Source organism: Eschrichtius robustus, chromosome 7, assembly GCF_028021215.1.
Source record: "Eschrichtius robustus isolate mEscRob2 chromosome 7, mEscRob2.pri, whole genome shotgun sequence".
NCBI lineage: Eukaryota > Metazoa > Chordata > Mammalia > Artiodactyla > Eschrichtiidae > Eschrichtius > Eschrichtius robustus.
Window position 1 is genome coordinate 133,857,792 of NC_090830.1, and position 17,550 is coordinate 133,875,341.

The 17,550-nt window shown below is 45.9% G+C and overlaps 1 protein-coding gene across 3 annotated transcripts in view; it reads right to left on the reverse strand.

Annotated features, from left to right (window-relative positions):
* C7H10orf90 (chromosome 7 C10orf90 homolog) overlaps window positions 1-17,550 on the reverse strand; it is a 232,427-nt gene that overhangs the window by 61,597 nt on the left and 153,280 nt on the right. For all 3 annotated transcript variants that reach the window (XM_068549080.1, XM_068549077.1, XM_068549079.1), the window contains one exon: window positions 14,308-15,430. In XM_068549080.1, the coding sequence (XP_068405181.1) occupies window positions 14,308-15,430 (1,123 nt within the window). The remainder of the gene's footprint in view (window positions 1-14,307; window positions 15,431-17,550) is intronic.

Here is a 17,550-nt window from a genome sequence, read left to right on the forward strand (position 1 = left end):
GTTCAACTTCTCCATCAAAAAAATACAAATTAATATATCATACATATTATATTTCTCACTTATCAGAACCACATGAAAGTTTCTGTAATGTCAACACCCAATGCTTGTGCATGCTCAAGGCAGCCGCTATTTAGGTATTGATAGTCTAGTTTGATACAACTGTTAACAGAGTACCATTTGGAAATCTATATTAAAAAGCCTTAAAATTGTGCCTCTCCTTTGACCCAGAAATTCTAGGAATGTGGCTTAAATAAATCACATGAAACGCCCACAGAGATTTCTCTAGGAGGACATTTATCAACACATTGTTATAAAAATGCAAAAATGGGAACAATCTATTTAACAAGAAGATTTTCAAAAAATAGCTTGGTAAATCTTTATAACAGAAGCCTACGTAGCTGTTAAATGATTAATAGGGGAATATGTAGGACATGAAAGGGAACTTGACAATCTATTGTTAAGAAAGAGCAACCTCTAATGATGCTTTTACATGATCCTCTGTTTGTTAAGAGAAGAAAAGAGAAATTTAAAAATAAAATTTCGTTGCATGCATGAGAGGATCCAAGTAATCCATTTGGGAAGATCGACTGAAACAGTAACAGTGATGTTATCTGTGGATAGTAGGATTATGGTTGGTTTTTATTTTCCTCTTTTTGCTTCTCTACATTTTAATTTTTACAATGCACGTGTTTTACTTTTTCAATAAGAGAGGGAAAAAAACGTTACAAAAGCAATGGAATTGAAGAAGAAACTGATTACATTTACTCCCTATTCTAAGGAGCATTTTCATGTATGATTTTAGACCTGGAGAGAAACCACAGTGCACCCGGCAGTGCCAGCAGCCAAGGTAGACCTTGGGGTGGAGAGAATCACGACAGGCTTTGCCACAGCCAATCACAATCACATCATCACAAATTCTCCCCGATGTCTCCCTCAGCTCTGTCTCCCAAATGCACAACACTGTGATGTTCAGTGCGTTTTATGGACCACCTCTCCCAAAATCTGCTGCCTGGGCTCTGATGCTCCGTTCTTCACAGCTCCTTTGCTACCGTTTTCTGAACTAAAGTGGGTCACTCGGTCTTACACACACACACGTGTATTTGTAAGGGTGCAAGACAGGATGCCACAGGACCTCGAAGTCACTTGTTCACTATCTACATAGGCCATCTGAACAAAATCACCTAAATACTGCCCACCTATACTCAAAAATGGATGAGCCTCTATCTTCTTAAAACACCAGAGCCATTTTTCTGCTGAACAGACACCAAAGATTCCATATCACCTCATTCAACTGCAAGCCTGGCCCTTCACTTCAGCCCCCTGCCCAAGGAGGGAGCAGATTTTAAGCAAAACTCTATACTTTTTCCCTTCATTTCAGCCAACTTATAAATTTATACATGGGAAAGACAAGACAAAGCCAGAGCACCAAGTATCACCATAACGTTCTGCATATCTCCAAGAGATGGGCCCCAAAGTTGTCTCTGAATTCTCTAACAGATAACGTAGAAGGAGAAACATTAGGAGCTGCAAGGGTTAAATGCTCCGAGAGGTTAAAAATCAGAGTTGCTCAGGAGCTGCACAACTCTGGAAGAGGGAGAGTGGAGATTTTTGTCCCTGTGGGGCCCACGTCAATGGTCTGTATAACATGAGTGACCCCATCCTTAATGTAGGCTCATGACACAAGACCAAAACACAATGAAAACAAGGTAGTTCTGCAGGAGACCAAAATGGTGCAGTCCTTGTATGCAAATGCTTCAACTAATCGAGAAACTGATTTTTAAAAATCTGAATTTTTGTAGCGTTTGTCTTTAACTTCTGATTCTACAGACAACCACCACCTACTGGGCCAGTTTATACACTCCTCACCTAGACTATGTGTTTGAGTGTTCCTTCGGGGCACTTATCACAAAAATCAGAGTGGGAAAGAGCAGGCATTTGAGGGAGCAGGTTCTAACCGCAAGTGGCATGACAAAGGCTGTGTTCCCTGCAAAGAGAATACCTATGCTGTGCTCCTGCCCTCAGGACCTCTTGGGGACTTCAACCTTGAACAGTCTGACAATTACCCCTAAGTAGTGAGAATTAGGATGCACAGTAAATAGGACATGCTGACCTGCAGGGAAGAGCTGTCCTTGAAGAGTAGCAGAACGTGCCACCCCCAAAATATGCCACTTGGCATGAGGATTATTTTGAGCTGAAGGCAACTGAGGGAGATGACACCAGAGGAATCAACAGAACAAACTTTACTAACTAGCCTTTATCTACCATTAGTTTCCTCCCATATATTTACCCTCCCACTTTGACAACCTTGGAAGCCTAAAACTGCTCTCCTTTGTCTTTTCATTTCTCCACAAAGTTACTGTTCTTTGTTGAAGATGATATATAAGCCAGAGTTCTAAACCACTGCTTTGAGTTACTCATTTTCTTCTGGTTATCTCCCATGTACATATGAGGAATACATGTAAATAAACTTCTCTTTGTTTTTCTCTTGTTAATCTGTCTTTTGTTATAGGGGCCCCAGAGAGGACTTGGAAGGGTGGAGGGAAAATTATTTTCCCTTCCTTACATCCTCCAGAACAGAGCTCTTAAGCAGGGAGGCACGGACTCAGATTCCAGAATAGGGTCTAACATAGGCAGTTTGAAAAAGCATCCCTAATGTGTCTGACGCCCTCCCCTGGTTAAGAACACCTTTTTCACACTCTCTGGTAACAGCCATGAACAATGTAGGATCACTAGAATGCCCCTTATGTGAACTGTGGTACTTCATCCACAGTTATGCCTTCATGTGGCTCCAACCTAACATGGAAAACTAGTGACTAGAAACAATCTCCCCCCCCCCAAAAAAACCCTTCAAAATATTTCTGTAACATTGTTCATGCATTTTCTGTCTTTTCATTAAATTTGACCATCTGCAGGATAATAAAGTTCTTCCTTGACAAAACTTGATTATTCTTACTAAGTTCTTGGAGAGAAACAATATTGTGAGACTTTTTCCCCTCCATTTTAAAAAGAAGTGGGGATGCTATAGACTTCACTTTACTTTTCACAACCTACCTCTGGATGTGGCTCCCCACCCGTTCCTGGCCAGAGAGGTTTTGGATATGGCCATGGGGAGAGGTGGTTTGAAGAAGGAAAGGGAGTGAGCTTTTAAGTGACCCTGACATCAGCAAGGCTTTGTTGGGTCATCAGAATGACCTGTCCTCTGCCCAGCACCCAGGTCCTGAGCAAGTGTGCTGTGCTCCATGGCTCACTGCTGGGCATGGAGAGCTCATTGCCATTGACTCGGACTTGGATCCTGACCTCCAGGTCAGTGCAGTCTAGAAGAAGAAAAATGGCCCCCATGAAATAGCCAGTATGTCACACTGAAAGGCAATAATATTCTTGGGAGTCAAGTGCTTGAGAGATGGAACTGGGAAGATGCACTGAGGCCATGTACGTCACAGTCTGGTGAGTGATGAGAATTGCCAAGCAGGTGGTCCACAATAACAGTGGGCTATAACGAGGTTAGGGCACAGTGCAGGCCAGTGGTTCTCAACCGAGATGATTTTGTCAGCTCTCCCCCAATCCAGATAATGTCTGGAGAGGTTGGTGTTTGTCACAACTGGGAGGGAGGGCTATTGGCATCTCGTGGGCAGAGGCTAGGGATGCTGTTAAACAGCCTATGGTGCACAGAGAGCCCTCACACAGAGAATCATCCGGCCCCAAATGTTGACCCTGCCAAGACCTAGAGAGGGAAGGCAACACTGGGGTGAGGGGGCCAAGGTCAAGGTGAGAGGCAGGAACCATGAAGCAAAATGTTCCCTTTTACCAGTAACCAACGAGATGCCAGCTCAAACTACAACAGAGCGGTATTTTTCATCTGGAAATTTGGGAAGATTTACAAACTAATACCTAATCTTGGCCAAGCACGTACAGAAAGGCCCTTCACCTAGATTTCTCCTGAAGTCTAATTTGGCATGTGTGTCAAGAACCTTAAAAAGGCTGATGCTCTCTGATTTAGATGCATTCCATTTTCGATACATTCCATTTCAAGGATTTTTGTTTTTTCAAAAGGAAATAATGCAGTATACAGAAAAGCCTCATATGCCCAGTGTTCACATTAATATTATTCCAAAAAGTGAAAAACGAATAACTACTTTAAGGATCAACAATGAAGGAACAGTTAAACTACGATATATCCATAAAACACACCATTTCATAGTCAATAAAAGTTATCTTTGTAAGTACTGTTAATATCAGGAAAAATTTATGATATAGCGCTAAGTGGCAGAGACCCAGAGGGAAATTACATATGCAGCAGGACCTCAGCTACTTGTAAGAAAAAAATAGACATGCATAGAAAGAGAATGGAAGAAAATACACCAAAATATAAACCGTGATTATTTAAAGGGACTGAGCTTTTTATTTTGCTTTTTGTCATTCTTGGTTGCCTATAATGTATTAATTTTATAGTCAGGAAAATAAATCTACCTGGGCATAGAAATTTCATGAAGATAATAAAGGCCTGAGTGAGGACAGTGGCTGTAGACATGGGAAAGAAGGGATGGGCATGAGAGACCTTCCACCTTGCCAGTGGTTTGATGTGGCAGCGAGGGAGAGGAAGGAAGCGTTCAAAGGTGACTCCAACTTGTGAGCCTGGGATCCAAGAGGTAAGGGAACCGTTACTAAGAGCAGGAGAAAATCTGAGCAGAAAAGTGACAACAGTGGCCTGGCAGGTACCATTGGAAGGCCGCGGAACACAGCCAGATGCATGAGCCTGGAGTCTGCCCCACCCCCACCCAACTAGCTGTGTATGCCTGGAAAACGAGTGTAAATAATGTATATTTCCTATGGACTTTTAGGGAGGAGTAAATGAATGAAAACCCAAGGAGTACGTGGAACAGCGCAGGACACACAGTAAAACGTTAGAAACAAGAGCAGGGGCCTTGGTGGTTGCAGTACTGGTACTGAGTTGAAACACAGTTGCTCCTGCCAGACCTCTAAATGCCAGCATTCCCAGACCCTTGTCGCTTCCTGTTCTTCTCATTTCCTAGGTGTTCTCAAACACTTCCGTGGCATAAAACACCAACTCTAGGAAGAACATTCTTCAAACCATAACTCTATCCTAGAACTTTGTTTTGGGCTCCAGATTCATGGGTCCAACTCCCAGCTTGCCATCTGCACCTGCCTGCCCCACTGACACTTCAAACATAACCTGTCCTCATGGCACCTGGGATCTTCTCCACCCCTCCTCACATCTTCCCCACCTGGATATAAACCTTCTCTCCTGTTATTCACACTATATGAAGAACTCTTAAAATTCAACAGTAAGAAAATAAACCACTCAAATAAAAAATAGACCAAAGCCCTTTATAGATATCTCACCAAAGAAGATATACAGATGGCAAATAAGCAAATGAAAAGATGCTCCTCAACATATGTCATCAGGGAAATGCAAATTAAAACAACAAGATACACTACGTAACTATTAGAATAGGCAAAATCCAGAACACTGAAACCACCAAATGCTGGCAAGGATGTGGAGCAACAGGAACTCTCATTCATTGCTGGTGGGAATGCAAAATGGTACAGTCACTTTGGAATACAGTTTGTCAGGTTCTTACTAAACCAAACATACTCTTACCTTATGATCTAGCAATCACATTCCTTGGTATTTACCCAAAGGAGTTGAAAACTTATGTCCACACAAAAAACTATACATGGATGTTTATAGCAGCTTTATTAATAATTGCCAAAACTTGGAAGCAATCAAGACATCCTTGTTTAGGTCAATGGATTAATAAAATGTGGTACATCCAGACAATGGAATATTATTCAGTGCTTGAAATGAGTTGTCACACAATGGAAAGACATGGAAGAAATTTAAATGCATATTAGTAAGTGAAGGAAGCGCTTGAACTGTCTATGACTCCAAGTATATGACATTCTGGAAAAGGTGAAATTATGGAGTCAGTAAAAGGATCAGTGGTTGCCAGAGTTTGGGTGGGGAGGGATGAATAGAGGGAACAGAGGATTTTTAGGGCAGTGAGACTCTATACGATACTATAATTGTGGATATGTGTCATTATACATTTTCCTAAACCCATAGAAGGTACAACACCAAGAGTGAACCCTAATGAAAACTATGGACTTTGGGTGATAATGATGTGTCAGTGTAGGTTCATCAGTTGTAACAAATACGCCACTCTGGTGGGGATGCTGATAGTAGGAGAGGCTGTAAATGTGTGCAGGTGGGGTATATGGGGAACCTCTATACTTTCCCCTCAATTTTGTTGCGAACCTAAAACTGCTCTAAAAACATGAAGTCTTTTTTAAAAGCCCCCAAATCTCCCAGTGCCCAAGCCGGAAAGTCAGATGTCAACCTTGCCATCCCCCCACTTCCCCCATGACCTCGTTGACACTCAAGACTTGTGAATTCCACCATCAGGCTCTTTTTCCCTCCTCTCAAGCCTCCAATATGGTTCTCATCTACTCCACGGCAATAACCTCCCCCCTTTCCATCCCTCGCCTTCCAATGAGTAAGAGTGATCTTCTTAAAGCATGCACTATATCATAGCATCTCACTGCTGTTAGGAGGAAACTGTAAATCCTTATTCTGGTCTCAAAGCCCCAACCCAAACCATTTCCCGAGCTCACCGCTTCAGCCTCGAGCTTCAGCTTCATGGCATTACTTGCTACGTTGCAGGCACAATGGCCTTCTCAGCTCCTCCAAAATGCCAAGCTCATCTCTGCCTCCAAACCTTGACACATGCTGGTCCCTGTACTTCTATGCTTTGAGAATCACATACACACACTACTACATATAAAATAGATAACCAACAAGGACCAGTTGTATAGCACAGGGAACTCTACTCAATATTTTGTAATAACCTATACGGGAAAAGAATCTGAAAAAGCATGAATATATGTATTAATATAACTGAATCACTTTGCTGTACACCTGAAACTAACACAACGTTGTAAATCAACTATACTCCAATGAAAATTTTAAAAATAAAATAAAAGTTCCTCCCTCAGAAATATTTTCTTGACAAACTCCCTCTTCTAAATGAAGCCTCCCTTGTTAAGCTCTCTCATGGTCCTCTCCTCCCCTTAGAGCACTGACCACGATCTATAATGACATACATATTTAGGGGTCTCAGTTGGATGTCTGTGTCCCCACCAGACTGTAACCTGCATGGTGGGGAGACCACACCTGGGTTTCATTTCAGCTCCATGGAACCAAAGGCTCACCCAGGGCCTGGTAACCATGGCTGCCACAATAAATGTCATGTGAGTGAGGGAAGGCTCTCCAGATGGGACTCTGGTCTGGCACGAGCAGGAGGTGCCAGGGTTGGACACATGCCCCACCCGCTTATTGAGGATGGTGGATGACACAGAAAGGCCTGATTTTTCTGCTGACGTGAAAAGAGGCAGGAGAGCCACGTGCCAAGGATGAACCTTAGTGAGCACCTGCATCTGGGGAGGGGGAAGAAAGAATCAGAGGAAGCAGGAAGGGACTGGTGAGAAAAGGCAGAGGAGAACCCAGAGTAAACGGTGTGATGGGGGTCAAGGGGGAGAGAGCTTTGCCCCTGGATTCTGAGCATCTCTCTCTCCTACCTGAAAACTGGACTTGTGTAAACAGCTATTGTGACAGAAAACCAGAGCCAGAGAAATGAATACATTAATGCACTAGGAGAGGAGAGTTCGAGAGAGAATCTGGTTTACATCTCTCATTCCACAGAGGAAGAAGTGGAGCCCATGGGGGGAAGAGACCTGCCCAAAGTCGCCCGGAGCTCGTCCTCCAGCAGGGCTGGCACACCTGTTCTGTAAAGGCTCAGGTAATAAATACTGCAGGCTTTGTGGGTCACACGGTCTCTGTCCCAACTCCTCAACTCCGCTGTGCAGCGCAAAAGCAGCCACAGAACAGCGTGTGGACGAACAAGCACGGCTGTGTTCCAATGGAGCTTGATTTACAAGAACAGGCGGTAAATCCCTGGGCTGAGGTTGGCTCACCCCTGCTCTCAGCTGTCGCTGCGTGCCAGGGGTCCCATTTCACTGTTCATTTGTCAGCTGATTCTAACACCCCCTAGCTTCTCTTGCTATTAATGATAAAACAAATCGCACACACTCATTCTGCCCAATTCTCTTCTTAACAAATTCCCAGTAAGAAGGCACCGTCCTGAGATTGTTCGCCTCGTCCTCGAAACCACTCCCACAGCAGAAGAGCATGCAGTCCTGGCGTGAGTGCTGGCCAGGCACTGGCAGTGGGGTGGAAATGTCCCCCTCTGGTTGGGAAGCACTGAGAGGCGAGTGGCCTCAGGAACCTGCAGAGGGTTAGATATACCCTGCGGGCACTTATGGTCACCATGGGCACTGCCAACCCATATGATCATTGGCAACCATGCGGGCTTTACCCTCAAAACAGCCCCCGAATCTGACCACTTCTCAGCACCACTGCCACCCTGTTCCAAGTCACTCCTCCCGCTTCATTGCTCAATATACATTTGTTGAGTGAATGATTAAACGTCAAGGGTAGGACCAGTCAGGAAGTGTGAGAGCCTTCCCAGAGGAACCAACACTCCAAGAAAACATCAAAGGCTTCAGAAGAATCAGCACCTGCTGAAGAGAGAAGGGGGCTTTCCTAGGCAAAGGGAATAGCAGGGCGAAGGCAGAGCGGGCAGAAAGAGAAACGGCTGCCTTTGGGGAGGGGGGCAGTGAAGAGTGCACAACCCAGAGGAATCAAAAGCGCTTAGATTTGTGGAGTGTCTATTAAAAAACAAAGAAACAAACAAACCCGAAAATCATCCAGCAGAATTCTCTGCACACAGGTGCTAAGGTCCACACCCCACTACCCCAGGTTCAGCCTTTCAAGATCCTTGACTTGTTTTAGAGAACTATGAGGCCACAGGGTGGAGAGAGTAGATTAAACGGCAGAACAGCCAGCTGTGATGCACTCAGATCCCCCTTGGGAATAAAGGAGGTAGCCGCCCACCCACCCCGCCCCCAGCTTCTTGAAGTCCTGCAGGAAGACGGTCCTCAGAAGTCCAGCCCAACCCTGGCAACTGGAAGGCTCACCCTTTATATCCCCTTTCCAGGGCTATAAAGGCCCAGCCTCCTCGCCCCCAGTCAGAATAACTCTGAAGGGCCACCCTAAGTTCAGAGCCCTCTAAGGCCTTCAGTATGACTGCATCACAGGACACTCGTGTCCTCTGCCATACCTACTTCCCTTCCCATCCACAAGTGCCATTCCCAAGAGCACTGCACCATAAATGCCCACTCATCTCCATCTCAGAGCTGGATCTCCAGAGACTCCAATGCGGAACACAGGCAAACAGGGTAAACTTTGTCTCGGAGGATAGACGATAAGGAGAAGGCAAATTACAGCCCGCAGGCCAAATCTGGCCCACTGCCTGTTTTGTAAATAAAGTTTTATTGGAATAGAGCCATGCTTGTTTATTTATGCATTGTCTGTGGCTGCTTTCCTTCTACAATGGCAGAGTTGAGTAGTTGCTAGAGAGACCACATGGCCTGCAAAGCCTAACTTAATTGCTACCTGGCCCTTTCCAAAAAAAAAAAAAAAAAGTTTGCCAACCCCAGTTCTTAATCATTAAAGAAAAAGCACAGCTGTAAAATAAGGGTTCCTCCTCAAATGTCTTCTGGCATCTCTAGCAAGAAATCTTCATGGGCTTGGGGAACTGAGTGTAACGCAGGCTTCTCTGGTAGACTTGGCATGTGTACGTGCAGTGTCACGTAGGCTTCCCTTGAGTGATGTGAGTGCTTTCTCCATGAAATAAACCTCACTCACTACTAATGTGTTAGATTATCGCGTCAGAACACTAGTAAACACGGCATTCCTTCCGTGAACTGGCAGGGATTTCTTCCTCTCCAGTCATTCCCATCTTTGGCCACTAGTGATACTAAACTCCACTGGGGTCTTCCCAGACCAACGCCACCAGAGCAATTCTAAGACAGAGGGTCCACATAGAACATTGGTGTCCGGGGCAGATGTGGGCAAACAGTGCATTCAGCAGTGTCTTCTCCAAAAGCACCTAACAAAATCAGGTGGTTTCGTTCTATCTACTTGGTTGTCTTAGGAACAGGGGAAAGCTTCAGATCTTGGCCACAAGTAGGAAATGAAACTGGCAGTAAGTAACGTATCGAAGTCAATACTGGTTTAGCAGGACTTCCCTGGTGATGCAGTGGTTAAGAATCTGCCTGCCAATGCAGGGGATACTGGTTCGAGCCCCGGTCCAGGAAGATCCCACATGCCATGGAGCAACTAAGCCCGTGCACCACAACTACTGAGCCTGCACTCTAGAGTCCGCAATCCACAACTACTGAGGCCATGTGCCACAACTACTGAAGCCCGCATGCCTAGAGCCCGTGCTCCGCAACAAAGAGAAGCCACCGCTCACCGCAACTAGAGAAAGCCTGTGCAGCAACAAAGACCCAACGCAACCAAAAATAAATAAATAAATGTATTAAAAAAAAATACTGGTTTAGGCATGCAACACCCAGTGAGGAGAGAAACATTCAGATCAACACTGTACATCCCATAGAACACCAGGAGAACAGATTTCAGGCTGGGAGGGATTTCTGAGCCAATAAGTTTTAACTATCAAATGGCATGGCTTGTTACATTTAGTTAGAAGTTAACTGTGTAGCTTACTCTCCTAATAGATTTTACCCAGGGTAACTGGGCACCAAATGCTAGTATTATTTATATGCCCATGAGCAGTCTTTGAACATCACCTTGGACAGGGAGAGTGGAGATGGGGCCCACCACCGAGAGAGTCCCCACCATCCTAACTGCTCTGCTTTGGGCTGTCACTGAGGATGGCACAGTGCGAGCCAAACACACATGACTGTCCTCAGCTCTGGCACTTCATGGCCAGGTGGGCTTGGGCAAGTTATTTAATCTTCAAGCCCCATTTGTCTTGCCTGCAAAATAGGAATAATGACATTTTCTTTACAGAATGATTTGAATGATTCAAAGTAATAAATACAATGGAAGTAGCCCAGGGCTTGGCATCTAGGATTTCCACAGTAAATGTTGTGGGTACTGATAGGATGATGATGATGATGATGATGATGATGATGATGATGATGGTGGTGATGGTGATGGTGACATTCTTCCTTACAATAGGTGCAGGGACTTGTACAATGTCCATCTAGCAGGTGCCAGCAGGATGCTTCTAACAGTGGAGATGTAAGTAACAAACTTACAAGGACCAAGGAAATGAACAAAGAGGGAACCAATTCACAAGCCCTCGGCCTCTGAAAAGAGAACAGGTAGACCTGGGTCTGTTAAAAATGTTACTTCCCAGCAGACACGGCCAATCTGCTCTGCACAAAGCATTTGATGGCATCCCATTTTCCCTAATCTTAGCAATCTTTCTGGGTGCATGTCCCGGAGGCTCATTCAACAATACAATTTATAGGACTGTCTGTCTGAGGACCCAATGACTAGAGCTAAAATTGCTTTGCCTCCATTTGTGGAATCTCCCAGGCTGAACCTACCTTGCAGCTGAATGTAAGTCGGCTAGCAAGGATACTGCTCATTCTGTGTTTTGGAATCTTTCAGATACAAAGAATCAGATTCAGTAACTGTAAAGTGTGCTGACCACTGACAGCACATGTAGCCACAGGAGGCTGTCAAGAATGTCTCAGACAAGATTCCAGTTTCAGATGAGAAAATACAAACAGTTCCTTGGAGTTTTGTTTTTTTTTTTTTTTTTAATTATTTATTTATTTATTTATTTATGGCTGTGTTGGTCTTCATTTCTGTGTGAGGGCTTTCTCTAGTTGTGGCAAGTGGGGGCCACTCTTCATCGCGGTGCGCGGGCCTCTCGCTATGGCGGCCTCTCTTGTTGCGGAGCACAGGCTCTAGGCACGCGGGCTTCATTAGTTGTGGCACGTGGGCTCAGTAGTTGTGGCTCGCGGGCTGTAGAGCACAGGCTCAGTAGTTGTGGCGCACGGGCTTAGTTGCTCCGCGGCCTGTGGGATCTTCCCGGACCAGGGCTCGAACCCGTGTCCCCTGCATTGGCGGGCAGATTCTCAACCACTGCGCCACCAGGGAAGCCCAAAGTTCCTTGGAGTTTTAATGAGCATCGCCACCGTCGGAAAGCACTCGCATTAAGGTTTAAAAGCTTTGTCAAGACTGAAGGTCAGAGAGCTCACCCCTGAAGCCTTGTGTAGATTATACTAGGACAGACTGTGGTAGTTAGAATCTGTGAGTTGTGCTTATGAATTTCAGGCAAGAATTCTGCAGCATGGACAAGAAGTGCTTTCTTATCACCTGGGCAGAAATGCATTCCATTGCAAATTAGTTTCTAAGTGAGAGAGCACAACCGTACAGGGATGTGTGTGTGCGTGCATGCGTGCGTGCGTGCGTGTGAGTGTGCATTTGTACACATGGATGCATGCGTCCTCAACAGTGAGCCCAAGGTTCTAGAGCTTTGAACTTCGTGACTTGAGGGACCCAGAGTCACCTGGAACCTCTTTCCCTTATAGATTTCATCTCAGAAAAATAGAGCGGAAATTTTTTCAAGCTTAAGGGGACCTTCAAGAACACCAAATCCAACCCCTTCTCTAGTTACCCAGATGAGGAAACAGAATCAGAGTTAGCGTGGCATGTCCACGTTCAACGTGCTGGAAAATAATAGATCAGCAACTCTAAGGAAGGTGACCTGGCCGCCATAAATATCTCCTTCCTCAAATGGTAGAATGAGGTCATGTGATTTAGAGCCACTCAAAGGCTCCACAGGCGCATCTTTGGGATTAGAGCTATTCTGAGGGAAGTCGGCCCATAGGAAGTAAAAATTAACTTGCACCCTTTGCCTAAGAAAATCAATTCTAGGAGTAGTCATTTCACAAAGTCACAATCAAAAATCTTGTCTGCGTCAAAAGCCAAAACTAAGACGTAGGGATTTGCTCTGTTCATGCGCCTCTCCTCTGAGATGGATGTTTGAGATCTGGCTCTGGTGATTTTTAAGGCTCCTTTGGTGAAAGTGCTATAAATCTAAGTTACTATTTCATACCATGAGACACAGCACAAAGACTAGGATATGCTTCAATGGGGGAGCATACAACAATGTAGGTCATATATTTCCAGACTCTTCATCAACAAGGAAGAAGAAATGGCTGGCTTGAGAAATGTCTTTAAAACCCAAAGTGAGGCCCAGCTTTGCAACACTGACGGCTGCTTATGTTTTCCTTCTTGTAATAAGTCTGCCAGACTCAGACGCATTCAACAGTCTAATCAGTCTGAAAGCCATGTCAAATTGCCTTAAAGGTCTCTGAGCGTTCAATATATATACACTTGTTAAAATTAATTACATCATTTAACATTTCTACTCACATTACAGCTTTAAAATGTTTTACAGTCATTTTTATTAATTAATAAAGCTTTTAATGGACAAAAATTGCACTGTAAAATTATTATGCATATGCCGCATTTTCAATTTTACCACTATTATCTTTAAATATTTTCCCCAAGTGGAAAGTCACTAATTCATAAACCAGAATCTCTTGCGGAAGTGTACACAGGGAAGGAGAGAAGTCTGGCCTCTGGCTAAGGCCCGCTCCCCCCTCTACCCCCGATCTCCCAGGAAAGGTAAAGGGTGCCCAGGACAGCTGACCTTGGGAATTCTGCCTGGCCCTGGCAGTGGCGGAAAGGTTTCAAATCCCAGCCGAGTCGCCCCAGAAAACACAACTAAAGAATCAGAAAACTACTGCTTCTGTTGTTTGGTGTGGAGAGTCCCAGGTTTGCCTCTTTTTGAAAATGTCCCATAATTACTATACACACTCTCACACACAAACACTCCATTATGGAGCTTTGTGGTCTAGGTTTCTAAGGCCAACCCATCAACATCAACTACCCGATTGAAAAGTGAAAAGTGCAGAACTCTGGAGACTTCCAGATGTGCAGATGTTCATACCAGAGGGACAAAACATCTGGGAGTGGATGGCCCTTGGCTCTTCTCATCCTGTTTTGGAATGACAAGGACCTGAATGAACTTCACTTGGGGTAGAGTCCCCTACTCATTATATATGGTCTGGAGCTACTGATGGAAACAACAGTTTGAGGGAAGTCCTTTCATAATCTACAAAAGTATCATCTAAGAAAATCTATCCAAACCAGACATCAACACGGAGCTATCAACGGTCAACTTTGAGTGGAGCAGATGAAGCAATTACTGAGAACTGCTTCTTGGAATAAGTTACGTAGAAGAAACTCACTCACTACGCACCTCGGCAATCACACCAATTACCTGAAGTGGGGAGGGGCGTGCACTTGGCGGCAGGGAGGATGGGAGTGTCACTCACCTGCCGTGTAACTCCAGCCCGGGATGTGAATGGACAGGTGGTTGGCATGACGATGACCACGGGTGCGACAATGAGCTGCATGGGCCTCCTTCCCTTTTCTCACAGTGATCTGGTTACTTCCCGCAGCTGTATTTTCCGGTGGAGGAGAGCCTCTCCAAGGACACATGCCGGTTCCCGCGGTCCCCAGATGTACCCGCCCCAACGATGGGTTTTCCTTCAAGAAACGTTCTTGCAAACCTAGGTTCCAGCGCGGGCCTAGGAGGTTCTGGTTTCCCTCCGTGAGCTCCAGCTTCAGGGCTCTGCTTATTGGCGCTCCGTTAGCTGTGCCATCTACCCCATCTGGTGTCAGTCTGTGTGAACTGCAATTTAGGTTGAGGGACAGAACGGATCTGTGCATCTTAGGGCCAGCAAGTCGAGGAGGCTCAATGGGGACAGACAGGGACCTGTCCAGATAGTAGGTGGAATTTGGACACGGCTGAGACACTCTGAGATGGACACAGGAGCTGAACACCAGCGGACTCTTTCCCGCCTGTGACCGTGGGGTGCTTGGAGAAAAATGGCCCTCCCTGCTGTCCACATGGGTGATCCAGTACTCGTGTCCCTCACACAGCCGTGCGTCGGCTTCAGGGACCTTCAGCCCCATCACAGAGCTGTTTCTGGAGAATTCTGTGCAAGTGAAAGGTCCATGGTGCCGACCCGGATCGGCACCAGCAGCCAGAGCAGAGGGGTCCCCGAGCAGAGCCTCCTGGGCCCTGCACTTGATGCAGAGCGGGTTCCCGACAGCCTCCCACACCAGGGTGCTGGCAGGGGGCCCCACGCGCCTGGCTGTGATGGTGATGGAAGCAAATCCCTTCTGGGAGCCACCGCACGGCTTCTCCTCTTTGCGCGGCGGCTCTGTCGCAGGGCCTCGCCCCCCCGCCGGTGTCTGAATTCCTAGTCCACCGGGAAGGAACTCGAAGGCCCTGTTAATAGTGACTCCGCTGCGATTAGCCAGCGACAGCTTCATGGGATATGCACACGGCACAGGCAACTCGGCCCCATTTTCTTTTGATTTATTCTCATCAATCAGCTGTGAAATGACTATAGATGAAATCATTTTTGTGTTCTGAGATGCCAGAGTCCCCTGCAAATGGAAAAAGATGGCAATTATTCAAGCAGTTCACTGTCATGCAGGCAGGGGACTCTTTCAAGGGCCAAGAGGACGCTGGAGATCTTTGTTCCTAACACTCAAGTGTTTCTCATCCAAGGCCTTTCAACACGCACCTGACACCCAACACCTGTGAGCATCTGAAGGGCAGGAAACCCAGATCTGTTTGTGAAATGATTAAACATTCTGGGAAAATTCCTCTGACTGGGGAATTGGTTTTTCTCTGCTGGGTGTCTGTTCTTAGTTTATTTAATGGTGTTTGTGTCCATGGGGATCGCCAAATTTCGATAATCACCTTCACCAGGCCCAGGAGCACCTGAATACAGGTTCACAGCCTCACAGAGGAGGGAAGACAGGATTCTGGAGGAGGGCTGGGATTTGGGGGCACAGGTGTACGTGGGAGATGAGTCCATGCTCCTCCACGGAAACAGTAAATGTGATTCCAAGGAGCCCCCCCACGACCCTCAGTCCCCAGCTCCCCAGCACAACCTTCCATCTTTGCTGGTCTAGACTGGAATTCAGTCACTCACTCACTCAGACTTGGCATCACAGGGGTCAAAGTCCAGAAATCAAAACAACGGAAATCAAATGCCCAAGCTTGACAGCTGCCCAGACTAACACACTGATGACAATCTCATAACAGAATGGGATGGGGGTGGGGATCTGGAACAAGACAGATGCGATTTTCCCGCATTTCAATGCTCAGTTGCATAAGCATGAGTTTTTGTCCAGTATAATGATCAAGGTGTTGCATGCTTCCTAATCAACAGACCCCGCTTCCTAATCAGCAGATCCTATGTCCTGACAGTAAATCACTAGTGTGTCCAAAACAATGTGCTGTGATTTTTAATAGAGCATCTAGCCAGGCTGAGACCAAGAGGAAGACTCTGCCCTCATTTTGTGTTTATTACGTGTGTGCGAGAAGCACCGCAGAAAGCGACACGGAAGACTGAGGGCATCCAGCACTAGTGAATGCTTGCGGGATCCTGAGCCTCTATGTTGGCATTCATTAATCTACGTGCTTAAAATGAACCCTTGCGTGAACCGCACAGCATCCAAAATAACCCTGGGAACTGCTCACTGCACACTGCCTGCAGAATCTTCACTTCAGGAGCCTGAAGGCATAACTGGTGCTTAGCACTTAAGCAGCAGTTCTCAAACGCCAAGGTACCTGAGAAGCACCTGAGATGTTACACTTGCAGGTTCCTCAGGCTCCAGAGACTTTGATTCTGTAGGTCTGTGGGTAGGGTCCAGGCATCTGCATTTTAACCAACATCCCTGGGACCCGGATATAGGTGATCCAGGGAACACACTTTGAGAAACACTGACAGAGTCGTGGGACTGCTGGTCTTTTCAAAAAGGGGGAGGGCCTGCGTTTGATGAGAGCAAATTATTCTCTTTTCCTAAGATGGGATAAGAAAGCACAGTGGCCTTTTCTTTAGAGCAGGATGCATATTCATTTACTCAGCTAGTGGAATGCTCTCCTCCAGCTGGACTTCTGATGGGAAGACCCCCACTCATGTGATGTTAGCCCAACAATCCTTACTCATTGCGTCCTTACTGTTACTCAGTAGTCCTTACTATTAGACATGGGAAGAGGGACAGCTTGTCCTTCCTGGTTTTTCCTTTGTTGTCTTGCTTTCCTGGCACTCTCCAGCACCTGGCACGTTGTTATATTTGAAAGATACATGGTAACATTGTAAATCAACTATACTCTAATATAAAATAAAAATTGAAAATAAATAATAAAGATACGTGGTGAGTTGCAAATTCAAAAGATGACAAGAGATAGGTGAAGAAGAAGAAGAAGAAATGGATAGGAGCATCATTTTGAAAATCATTTTTTAAAAAGTCAAAACACCATGGTTGGGCTTCCCTGGTGGTGCAGTGGTTAGGAATCCGCCTGCCCATGCAGGGGACACGGGTTTAAGCCCTGGTCTGGGAGGATTCCACATGCCGCGGAGCAACTAAGCCCGTGCGCCACAGCTACTGAGCCTGCGCTCTAGAGTCTGCGAGCCACAGCTACCGAGCCCGCGTTCTGCAACTACGGAAGCCCGTGCACCTTAGAGCCTGCACTCTGCAACAGGAGAAGCCAC